Source organism: Lissotriton helveticus, chromosome 3_1 (genome assembly GCF_964261635.1).
Source record: "Lissotriton helveticus chromosome 3_1, aLisHel1.1, whole genome shotgun sequence".
Lineage (NCBI taxonomy): Eukaryota > Metazoa > Chordata > Amphibia > Caudata > Salamandridae > Lissotriton > Lissotriton helveticus.
Genome location: NC_136061.1, coordinates 740,905,481 through 740,918,313, shown reverse-complemented (window position 1 = coordinate 740,918,313; position 12,833 = coordinate 740,905,481). Strand labels below are relative to the sequence as shown.

At 43.6% G+C, this 12,833-nt stretch overlaps 1 protein-coding gene across 2 annotated transcripts in view; it reads left to right on the top strand.

The window, feature by feature from the left end:
- The window catches only part of MICAL2 (microtubule associated monooxygenase, calponin and LIM domain containing 2), a 1,053,240-nt gene that overhangs the window by 914,044 nt on the left and 126,363 nt on the right, over positions 1 to 12,833 (top strand). For both annotated transcript variants that reach the window (XM_078680924.1, XM_078680923.1), the window contains one exon: positions 3,883 to 3,977. In XM_078680924.1, the coding sequence (XP_078537050.1) occupies positions 3,883 to 3,977 (95 nt within the window). The remainder of the gene's footprint in view (positions 1 to 3,882; positions 3,978 to 12,833) is intronic.

Genomic DNA, 12,833 nt, shown 5'->3' with positions numbered 1-12,833 from the left:
AATATTGGGCCCAGTGACCTCAGCAACCGGCCGCCCCAGTGCAGCTGTTGGTGCAGTACCTACCTTGGTCTGACCCTTGCTCAGTGTTGACCAAAACTCCTGGAGACTGAATCTCAAAACTGTCTACATACCTGTAAATTATTCACCTGTCTTTACTCCCATAGGATTGCATTGGTCTTTCACTGTATTGCATTTAGTGTGATTCTAAATACAAAGTATATTTTTCTGTACTGAAAAGCATTTCATGCACCCATAGAGTATTGTTTGATGCTATGCAAACCTTTTGCCAGTAATTTGCATGAAAGTCTACTGACCTGTAACAGAGTTTAACTTGGTTCCTAACTATAAAAGTAACTAAAGTAATATTATTGTATTAAACGTTGGCCTGGAGTTAGTTATTGAGTATGTTCCTGCCTTGTATGATTATGCACACCAAATGCATTTACACTACCCTCTGATAAGCCTAACTGCTCAGCCCAGCTACCACTAAATTGAGAGTAAGGTATTATCTACTTTAACCTCTGCCATGCCTTTGGGGACTCATTGGTCTCTGTGCACACTGTACCTCTTTTTGGTATAGTATAAACAGAGCCAGTTTCCTACAGTACACCCTTTGTAAAGAGGTGTACCATATGCCTAGGGTCTTTACCTCAAATTCTTCTAGTGGGCTCTAGCCCTGATTGTGCCACCCACATAAGTAGCCTTTCAAACCTGTTTTAGGCCTGCCACTGCAGTGCCTGTAGTTTACTGCCACTTCGACTTAGTATTTATAACTACTTGCCAATCCTTAAACTTCCCTTTTGTTACATATAAGTCAGCCCTTAGGTAGACCCTAACAAACCCTAAGGGCAGGGTGCCATGTAGGTAAAAAGTAGTACATGCAATTGTATGTTTAGCATGTCCTGAAAGTGACAAATAGCCTACTTAATGTATCACTACTGTGAGGCCTAACCCTCCCATAGGCCAGCAATGGGAATTCCCTAATATACTTTTAAGCTGTGTTTCCTGATCAGAGAGGAGTAGCTTTTTCATGTTTCATATGTTTGAAACTGTAATGATAAATCCCCCTAACTGGTTAAGTTGGATTTAACATCACAGTTTTAGAAATACACTTTGAGAAAGTAGACATTTCTCTGTACTTACTGATCTTTGTGTCTGACAGCCTGACTCCAATACACATCTGGGCTGGGTGACAGCTACACTTTGTGCATTCCCTATAGACAGCCACAAACACATGAAGGTGAGGCTCATCTGAATTCTGAGTACTCACCTGCGTTCATCTGCATTCTGGTGGGTATTTCTGGGCAGGGAGGAATGGGAGGGGCTGATACTTATTCTTCAATAGGTAGTGTCCTGTCCACATACAAAGCACTGATATAACCCCCAGATATAGCCTAGCTGATTGGGTTGAACGGGATCCTTGTGCACTTCAGAGAGTTGCTTTGAAGTCAATCCCCACATTAAAGGCACTTTTGGGTATAAGTACCGGGTCTCTGACCCCCTGAAATCAAACACTTCAGGATCTTGAACTGAACCTCTCTCAGAAGGACTGCTGTGCTGCTTAAAGGACTCAACTGGCCTGATTTTCTGGAAGAGCTGCTTTTCCGCATGTTACCCTGCGGCCTGCTGCTCCCTGACTTTGCTGAAAGAGAGCTCGACTATACCTTCCCTCCAAGTGATCTCCAAAGGCTTGCTGGCTTGGCTCCTGTTTTCTGAAGTATCTGTGCCATAACATCGTATCTGCAATGTTGCTGCTGCTGCTGGAGTCTGCCTTCTGTGAGTCCTACTTATGCCTCAGGTGCCCCCTCCAAGTTCTGGGCCTCAGAAGTGGATTCTGCAGCTGTTTTCTCAAAACCGATGCATTGTCACCACTGCACCAATTGGAACCGATGCATCGCCCTTTGACGGTAACTCAAAGGATGTTCCACAACAGGTGTTCTACAGCCTACGCATCCCAACAATGATGCATTACTTTCACTTCCGTAAAGCGAGACCACGGCGCTGTGACCTGACTGCGTGGAAAAGATCTACGCATCGAGCCCTCAGCGTCGCCACTTTGCTCCATCCGAGATACTTCCTCAGCTGGCCCTCCCCTCCATCCTGGTCGGTGTGAACTGGATTAGCACCAGTCCCCTGCGACCTCAAGTAACCCTTTGGCCGCTTGTGACTTCTAAGCACTATTTTTGCATTTAATCTATAAAACTTCTACTGACTTGAGTTTTGTAATTTTGGTCTCATTTTACTCGGATAAATATTCTCTATTTTTCTAAACTATGTGGATATTCAATCTATTACTCTGAGTGTGGGGGGTTTGCTCAAATACTTTTCACACTGCCTCTTTAGGTAAGCCTGACTGCTCTGTGCCAAGCTACCAGAGGGTGAGCACAAGTTATCTTTTAGTGTATAGCTAGTTTTCCTTAACTAGAGTGGTGGTTCCTGGCTGGCCTGAGTCCATACCTCAGCCAACCAGGAATCTCATTTCTAACACTCCTCCTTTACAGATTGTGGTAGACATGAAAGACCCATTACGTCAACCCATTTTCTTTTTTAAATGGTTGATCATTTTCCTTTTAAAAGATTTGATTATGACAAGTCCTAAGTGTTTAAGCTTTGTGGGAAGTACATTTTATTAACTTACCTTATGTTTGATACTGGGTGGAGTTAGTTTTTGTATACTAAAATCATCAGATGTGTCATCATTGTTTTCTTTTCATTTTCAAATCCTCTTTGTTGCAGCCCAGAGGGCAGAGCTCTGTCAGACTGGTATGCTTGCGTTAATATCCTTTCCTTCTGGCTTTCTGTACCACACTCTGTACAGATCTTCATTGCCACAGCAGACAGACCCCTCAAGTTCTTATATGCTAAAGAAAATATGTACTTTGTGAGGTCAATAAATGGCTCTGCTTTGAATTAACATACATTCTGAGTATAACGCCTGAGCTTCACTGTGATTTTGAGGTCTCCACTGTAGTGTTGGGACTACGCTCAGATTTAAGAAAAATTAAAATAATAAAAAATAGTGGTGTAGATGGGCACTGAGAAGAAAATAAAGAATACTACTCTTCCTGCCTTTGCAGCTGCTCTGAAAATCATAATTGCATTGTCTTGTAAATCAGATTGTATTTATCAGCAGAATCAGTGCATGCTCCAGCGAAAATCCTTTTGACATGAGCACCAGATCCGCCTAATATATCTTGCCGGTGTGATGTATGCATTTTTCTTTCATTTATGACATTTTAATCATCGGTTCAACGAGGTGATAACACTCTCGAGCTAGAAAAATAAAACTGACATTTGTTTGGACATTATTAATGAAATATTTATGTTGTAAGGGCCTGTGTGATAAAAGCTCGGCCTCCCAGTGCATTTGCTTCTGATTACATGTGATTTTTTTTATATGACCAGACTTTCAGACGCCAGCTATTTTACAGTGAGCAGATGTCATTTACTAAAAATGGGTGCCAGATGCTGCCGAGCACAGAAGAGTAATTTGTTTAAGGGCTGGCACTGACTTTTTGTCTTCAATTACACTGTATGTTTGGTCTTGCGCAATCATAGGGAGGCCTGGCTTAAGCCACACACCTACAATCTTGGGTTTCAATTCTCAAAGCATTCGTGCACTATCATCATGCCTAATTGGTGCTCAGCATAATTAATTTATGCACCACGCTTTGTACGTTTTAAAAAATTATGAACACACGCAATGAACCTTTTAGAAATGGACAAGGGCCATGGACTAAATTAACAAACCCTGCCAAGTAGAAGATTAGCTCTCAGTGAAGCCGGAAGAGTTGGGGGGCATCTGCGCCGTGCATGCAGAGGCGGCATCGTTCATGTGCCCAAAATAGCTTTATAGATATTTTGTTCCATTTCATTTTTCAGCTTCAAAACGCCTATCTGGCAGAGCCTATTTGAACGGCGACTACAGCAGCTCCTCAGATGATGAACGTGAGGAAAAGACTTTATCACCGATGAAGGTAATGCTTTCTCTACAACAAACGACGTATGCTTGTGTACTGAAACATCCAGGGCCGGCTTTAGCGCTGGTGGCGCCCGGTGCGGCAGTGTGTGTTTCTTCCCCCCCCCCAACCCCCACCCCCGACCAGCTCCACCACAGATTCCCTCCCTATCAACCTTTAATAGTGCCCAAGTCTCCATAATCACTCTCTCTCAGATGCATCTAGTTATATAGTGCCAGTGTAGGGTGTCAGACCACTTTGGATCACACATACATTACACAGAGACAATCAATCGAACGTTTGTAAATCAGGGATAGGAAATATTATATAAGTCAAAGGAGTACAAGGTGTAGGAGTGACGTCATCCATATTGGTAGGCAGTGTGGTTTTAGAGTGCTTGGTCTAGAGAAGCACAAACAATTTTAAAAGGAATAGTTGGGGGTTCTCTTTAATAATAAGAATCGGTTTCTACCCAAATTAACCCTTTTTGCAACATTAATATGTGCTCTAATCTATACTTTGCAGTGTGCAAGCTGTTCTTTGATGAAAGCTAATAGCTCACTGTTCTATATTAGGATGGTAACTTATAAATTACAAGTAACAAAAGGATGTACCTTTCAAAAGCAGTAACCCACTGACCTATTTATTTACATTATGTGCAGTTTGTGTTCTGCATGCTACATGTTCTTTGCAGGAGGCATATTAACCCTCTGTGCTACCATACAGCGAGTCAGAACCTCAACTAGACCAAACTCCGATCTCTCTCCACGAAGTACATTAATCACGGGAGTAAGCTTGACATTTTTATTGTTGCCTGGAAATTGCTGGAGGCCAGGACTCAAACACAGCACCCCTTCCCCGAAGTCAGCACCCAGTGCAGTGGCACAGGTCACACTGCCCTAGAGCCAGCCCTGGAAACATCCATGTTGGTATTTCTTGTATGAAGTGTCTTTTCTTTGATAGCTGCTGACCCTGTATATGCTTTAAACTTCCAGCTGATAGGTTTTACCAGTTCATTTAATTCATTTAATCTACTACTATGAACTTAGTTTATTTAATCCTGGCAAGTGTAATGCCCTTTGCTTGAGTAAGGCCTATTTGCTGCTCACGTGTATTGGGTGCATCCCTGTGGTATCAATATTACACAGGCAACAGGGGGGACCATGGCAACCTGGGTGCAAGGCCAGAAGCTTAGGGTTGTCATGAGGCTTTGCCCCCACACCTGTCCCTACAAAGGAGCATTCACTGTGCTCCCTGCTAGACACTACAATGGGAAACAGAACTACTACCTCACCATCAGTAAACCCTCTTCCATCATGTTGGAGAATGGACTTTTGAGAATCCCTAGGCGATGAAGGGTCTCCTTCATCAGGAAGAGGAGCGATGGTAGGGAAACTCCCACACACACTGATGTAACAGCTGTTGTCGTCTCAAGAAGACCATCACTTGCGTACAGCAGGCTGATGGGAACCTCAATGGGAAGGTTAGGTAGAATATCCCTAGTAGCTTTTCCATTCTCTGTCATCAGTCAAGGCTGAGGCAAAGGGATAGATTTTCTCCATGCATGGAAGTAATGATCTGGGAAACGAATGAGGGAAAGGTGAAAGGTGACCCCGTCCTGCCAGCTGCCTTAAAATGGCAGAAAAGGAAAAATAAAACAACAATAACCATGTTTTATTATCGTTTTCTTATTCTTTTCCCGGTCTAGTCTCTGGGGGCGGTGTCAGAGGGATGACTGTCACTGCCTGGAGGAGGAGTGATATGCACTGATATCAGTACATGTGTGGGTTTGGCCTGCCATCTCAGGATGGCCAAACCGACATGCGCACTGAAGCTGTCTCCAACCCGAACTACGTTGCCAGGTTGGAGACAGCAGGCACAGGCCCCCAGTCTCACTGGGAGCACAAATTCAGGGCACTCAAGCCAATCCTGACACTGCTGTCATGCATCAGAGCAGCATCAGGATTGGCCGCAGGGAAGTCTAAGAGCCTATGCCTGCAGTTGATTGGAGGAGAAGAGGTGCGGCAGGCTACAGGTAAGTTGTTTTTTTGTATTTTAAAAAAAAATGTATTTGTTGTCCGTTGCCCCCAACCCCTTCCCCCCACCCCACCACTCTTCGACACCAGCTACTACTGGTTTGAGAAGATTGCCTCCAAAGGATTGGCTTAGGAAGGAGCAATCTACAGTTACACAGCCGCCTTCACTGTAGGTGGAAAAGAGCAGTTATCAGGTATGGTCCTGGAGGTAAAGCAGAAGAGTCACTGAGTGAAGGAAGGCAGGTGAGGTGGAGTTGAGCAAACAAGCCCCAGAGAGATAACTGGGTGTCTGTGTAGGTGTGCGTTTTGGCTGAGTGTGTGCCTGTTCATGATTGCCTGTCTGTTGGTACATGTGTGGGTGTGCATGATGTAGGTGTGTGTAGATGTCATATAGAGGGAGAACCTCTGTGTGTGTTTGAAATAACTGAAACGGTCCACTAGGAAGTGGCTAGTCAACACCGCAGTGCCTGGCACCGTAAGGGTTTTTAAAAGAACCCTCACACACCAACCTAGTTGGTGTCATGCTTCATTATAGGGTTCCCAGCTGAGTAGCCGAATTCTACCCAGCTGTGCTGCTACACCTGATTTCAGTGGAGCTGTTTTTTTGTGTTTTTATGTGATGGTGATAAAGTGCTGTGACTTAAAAATACCTCTGGGAAACTCACTAATGTATACTTTATTCCCAGTGTATCTGTGCTGATGTTCGACACCACACTTTATGGTGATCACTATGGCATACCTGGACGCATGCAAGCACTGAAATACTCCATATTTTCCCATTCATGAGTGCCAAGTCCAACCAAACCTATGGCTTTTTGACCAATGTGTATGTTTTTTAAACTATTCTGTAAAATATTTATTCTGGCTCAATTTCTTGTGTGACAATCCATTCTGAATATTCTTGTAATGAGTCAGGCTGGCTATGCTCAAGAGCTTGATAACGTTCTGACAGGCATTATCAATCCTCCTCTTTTAAAATTCACCTGCCACAATTGGTGTTTCACCATAACCACCAATTACCATCCAGAGACTAGGCTCTTGCTCAGTCGCAAGGCTGTAGCAAGCACGGGAGAAGACCTTTTCTTGTCATTTCAATGCCTGTTGAACGCATCGAAACTTGTCAAAGTAAATAGATTGCAGCTAACACTTTGTAGACAACATGGATGATGAAAATGCTTTAATAAAGATTTTTAAAAAAAAGTAGACAACATGGAGATGTCTGCATTTGATTCACAAAAAATGGAATGCACATGGTGGTCCATATCTGTTTTTGCAATCATACATTGAGGTTGAAATAACCTCTTAGAATTGCATTACTACCCACGCTTTTATATGTACAGTATCTTTTCAACATAAACTTTAATTGGAAGTCTCCGTCAATCAGGCAAATTAGTCTTTATTCAATCATTTTCAATCATGAAAGACACATATAAAATACATACAATGTAGTAAAATGACATAGAATGTTTTGAAAGGACAATATCATAGAGAATAGTGTTGGATAAAAAATCCAATGAATACAATTCTGCACCGTTACAATATTTAATAATAAAAATTGATTATATAGGGAATAAAGAATCATAATAAAAACTTTAAATCCATAGCGGAGCAAGGTTAGGTTAATTCCTTTTTTTAAATACAATTTACCCATGGTTGGCAACAAGATAAGGGCATCACAAAATAAACAGGTTACTTAATGCAATGCAGAGCCTACATTTGCATCTAAACTATTCCTTCTAAGGGCCCATGTCCAGCTCAAGAATTTTGCCATAGCTATAACTATGACTTCCCTTGTGTCTGTCTTTAAAATGTGCAATGTCGATTGGCATGATCTTAGGTCAATTTTTAAACAGATCGGCTTGAGCCATTTATGACGTGGGCCCTTGTATGCGGGGCACACAAATAATACATGTGTTAAAGACTCTTCCTGGGATAGACATATATGGCACTTTGTGTCTTGGTCATCATCCCACTTAGCCGTGAATGGTTTTAAGGGGAGGGTACCCACTCTAAATTGGTGATAGAGTTTCTTGTCACCAGGTCTCGTAATAAAATCTCAGTAGGCCTCCAGCCTATATTCATACTTATGTTAAAAAAAAGAGGCCTGTTAGCTTATCTTATCTTATCTTATCTTAGGGGATACTTATATAGCGCACTGACACCGAGAGGTTTCCTGGCGCTGGCTGAGCGCTAGTGAGATGGAGAGACGGGGGTCTAGCCAGTCTGTGTGAAGAGGTGAGTTTTCAGGAGTTTTCTGAAAGCCAGGAGGGAATTGGCAGATTTAAGAGGGAGAGGTAGCTGGTTCCAGAAGGCGGGGGTGAGGTAGGCAAGGGAGGCACTATTCACCGATGACAAGGACTTTTGACCTTGTCCCTATATAGAGCTTCAAAATAATTTTTGGTTGGGAAGGGGTTCCCTTCTGGGTCCTCCCACAAGTGGCTGAGCCCCATATCAAATAGTGTGCCCTTAATCTTTTGTAACCAAGTGATTTTTGAAGACTTATCGGCTTCTCTAATATGCCTAACTGCTTTAGCGTAAGGTGCTAACTCCGGGGTTGTCCATAGCCGTCTCCAATACGCCAGGGGTCTAAAACCCACTGCTTCCTCAAAAGAAGTACATCCCAGATCTAAGAGTAGGGGTTTAAGGGGGGACGATTGGGGGAGACCAGTCAATGATCTCAAAAACTTGTTCTGGGCTAGGACTAAAGGACCTCCATTTTCCAAGCCCCAGAGTTCTGCACCATAAATTATTGATGCTCTAATTTTGCCTTGATAAATAGATAGTGCCGGTCCAACTGGTTTCGTGTGAGAAGGGCCCCTGCTAGTTGATTGTGCCTAAGGACTAGTAAATCTATCTCTGGCTTCCAATTCATCCTTTTGCCCATCGTTACGCCCAGGTACGTAAAGGAATCAGTTTGCTCCAAAGGCGCATTGTTCATTTCTACTCTGCATTTCACTATTTTATGTTTATGCAACACCATGAACTTGGTCTTGTCAACGTTGACTACTAGATCATGGTCGTTGCATAATAAATTGAATCTTTCAAGGACTCTTTGCAGACCGGACTGTGTTTTGGACAGAATTAAAGTATCGTCAGCAAACATTAAGAGCGGAACCCTCGAATGGGCGAGTAGGGGCATCAGTTGGATACTCAGTGTAATATGAGATAACATTATTTATGAACAATGAGAAAAGGGTAGGGGACATAACACACCCCTGCCGTGCTCCCTTGTTCACAGGGAAAGAATCTGTTACCTCACCCTGTTGTCCCCACTGAACCTGGGCATAATTAGACGTATGAAGCTTAATAATGAATGTTAAAATCTCAGGGGGCATCCCTGCTTTCTTAAGTGTGTCCCATAACTTGTAACGGGGCACTAAGTCGAATGCAGATTTATGGTCTATAAATGCTGCATAGAGAGTCCCCCCTGCTAAAACCACGGTGTTCCAATATATCATCATGAATATAAAAACTTGATCGATAGTGCTAGCGTGAGGACATAAACCCGCTTGATAGGGGGATAGGATTTCATTATCATCTATCCAGATATTCACCCTACTTAGCACTAGTCTGGCAACAATCTTTTGCAAAGTGTCTTTGAGGCTTATAGGCCTATAGCTATTTGGGCTGGCACTGTCCCCTTTTTATAAATAGGAATGATTTCTGCCCCACGCCAGGATTCTGGTATGGGGGCACCTCTTGCCAGGCCATTAACTATAATGAGAATATATTTGACCCAATTCTGCCTATCGGATTTAAACATATCCGCCGGGATACAATCCAGACCCGGGCCTTACCTGCTGTGACAACATCCAGAACTCTCTCAATTTTCTCTAAATCAAAGGTTAGGACTGTATGAGAAATTACTCTGGGGTAATGTCTTGGGCTACCTGTGGTAGATGCAAACTGGGTCTGGTAGTGCGCGACCCATACTTTTGGTGGAACATTATTAACTGGTACTGGCCCTGTGTCACCACTACCCCATTTAATTATTTGCCAGAACCGACATCAGTTTTTCCCGTTGCTTGCATGTAGCAAATCATTCGATTTTCATTGAAGGTCTTCTTTGCCCTTTGCTGGGTTTCCTTATATTCAGACCTAGCTTTCCTAACCTCCTGTGGGACTCCCGACCTGATAGCTTGAGAGAGATGCCTAAATGCTATTCTACATGCCCCATCGTATCATTTTGCTGATTTTTGGATAGGATGCTTAAAGGATCTTTTGTTTTTTGTAAAAAAGCTTTCAACTTTACAAACAGGTCCTCATGAGCCTTTGTAAGAGCATGAAGAGAAGCCTCATGCATATCAAGATGATAGAGGGCTAATAAAGTATCTTCAAGAGTTGACTTTACCAAGTCCATAGTGCGCTAGTCTTCTGAGATCAGTGCCCATTTTAATCTGTGACAGTCCTAGGATATAATTATATCTGCCGTCGCGATTTCCATTCCTACCCTCACCATAGGTTGGCCCTTTACTTCTAGTGTCAATATTAAAGGATCATGGTCACTCTCTGCTCTGTGGTGGACCACCATGTCCCCTAACCTTGACCATAGTTCTAAGTTAATAAAAAAGTAGTCAATTCTACTACTTCTTAACCCATTGTTAAAAGTATGGGTGCCTTCACTATCAGATTTTGATCTCCCATTGACAGCCCTGAGCCTCCTCTCCAAAGATAAGCTTTTCAATTGGAGGACTGCCTCTGACCATTTGCTAATTGGGGGAAGCGTTAAGAGTGGAATACCCCAAGTCGCATCCTCGTCACTGGTAAGACTTCCATCTTCTAAGCCGAGTGGCTCGAATGTCCAATTGAAATCACGAGCAATTACCCGGTGATTTACCCCTTTTAGGGAGTTGATGAAAGAGTCCAGGCTAGAAATGGTTGATGAGGCTTTCCCTCCCGCCATCCCTCTTGCATATACATTTATCAATATAAGCTCTGGCTCGTATTCGGAGCGTATTTTAATAGCCAAAATATCAGGGTTGTCAATCATTAGCTCTTCTATCTGATAACCTGCCTGCTGTCTAGCCCAAAAAATCAATCCCCCGGAGGGTCTTCCTTTCGATCTTGCAACTGCGGGTTTACCAAAGGCCAAATAGCCAGGACGAAAGATCGTACTCAATGACCAAGTCTCCTGGAAGGTGATAATATCATAATTCTCTATGAAAGATGACCAATCAGAAGAGGTAGTCCTCGATGGGAGACCAGCAATATTCCCCAATATTATACTTAGTGTGGTAGAGACTGTACCGCCTCCCCAATCTATCTATAACGGGTTCTCGGTACTCTCTGGGGGGGGGTTGGAGTTGCTAGCTGAGATTTTGGGTCGGTCACCGAGGAAAGAACAAGTTGAATAGCAGTGTTCTCTATCCTGGGTAGATCCACCGATTGAAGTCAATTGCAAGCATCTAGACCGGACAAGGGGGCAAATCTATGAACTAAGTTTAGATCAAAGGATCTATGTGTAATTTCATGGGGTGCACATGGAGTACCCCACCCTGTCAGGGGGGAGTGACGGGGTCTATTGAAAAACCCTAGGGCGGTAGGGAGATTTTCCCAGAATGATACCCTTGCTTCCTACTACCTAAGTGGTCCAGGAGAAATGCTCATTGTTGAAGTTGGCAACTACGCAATCACCCCTCCCATCCTTCATGGAATGTCCTATCCATGCTGAGCGTCTGGCCATAATCATCTGATTACAAATATCCCAATCCCATAACCTGACTTCCTTCAATTGTGTAGTAAGCCGGTGCATGGTTTTAGCCATTAGCTGTTCGGTGGATTCACTCTGCCCAACCTGTAAAGTTGGAACGTTCCTCAGGACCACCACCAGCGGAGCGGCGGCCGGAAGAAGGTGTGTGGCTCGGGGTCCTTCGGAGGCTGGGCTAGGGTCCAATCTAACATGCATTGTGGGTTTATCTCGGCCAGATGTCCCTGGTACGAAGGTGGCCTGATTCGCTAAATCATGAGTGGTGGGCAATTGTGCTATATCCCTTACTGGCCTTGCACAAGATCTGCTTTCCTCGCCCCCCGGGGTGCTCGGGATAGACTGAGTAAATTCCTTGACACATTCCCTATTTCATCCACATTACCACCCAATACAACTACACCAACATCAGAATCAGCAGCTACCGCGCCATTTCTCCTTGACGGTAATAGCGTTGGCCTGGTTGTTGGAGGTTTGGCGGGTATAGGCTTTGCTACTACATTGTTACTCGGTTCATTAGATGTAATTACAGGAAACCAATTAGTTTCAGCCAACAACTGCTCGATGGTACAAAAATTGGACATAACCTTTAGTTCAAAATTAGTTAGTCTTTCCTCAGTGTTTGTCAGTCTGTGGATGATAGGGGTTAAAGATGTTGAGATTAGATTATCCAGTTTAATCCACATAGCCTCATTTACTTCGGGGGAGGGATCACCCACTGAGTCGGAATTCAAAACCCCAGTGGTAGTAGGTGGCCGGTCTGCTATCGTTTTTGGTAATAAAGATGTGACCGAACAGGCTTCGGTCGCATCCTACTTCCTGGGCTGAAACCGATTTTTTTATTTAAAAAAAAAAAATTTAAGACCTTTATTATCCAACGTGCATGATACACAGCATTCAGCTTACAACCCATCCGGGCCAGCCGCGTACATGTTGAACTGCAACTTGTGTAGTAGATGAACACAGCCTCAAGGCCGACAACCCTGAGGTTCGGCGGCGTGAATTGGACTATTTCAGCGCTGCACAATCATACAAACATTCGGTAACACAGAGGTACGGGTCTGTAGGGTTTTCTCTTTTTTTTATGCGGGCCTGTAGCTACAGAGCTATGCTAGCGCTCATCAACGGTTTCAG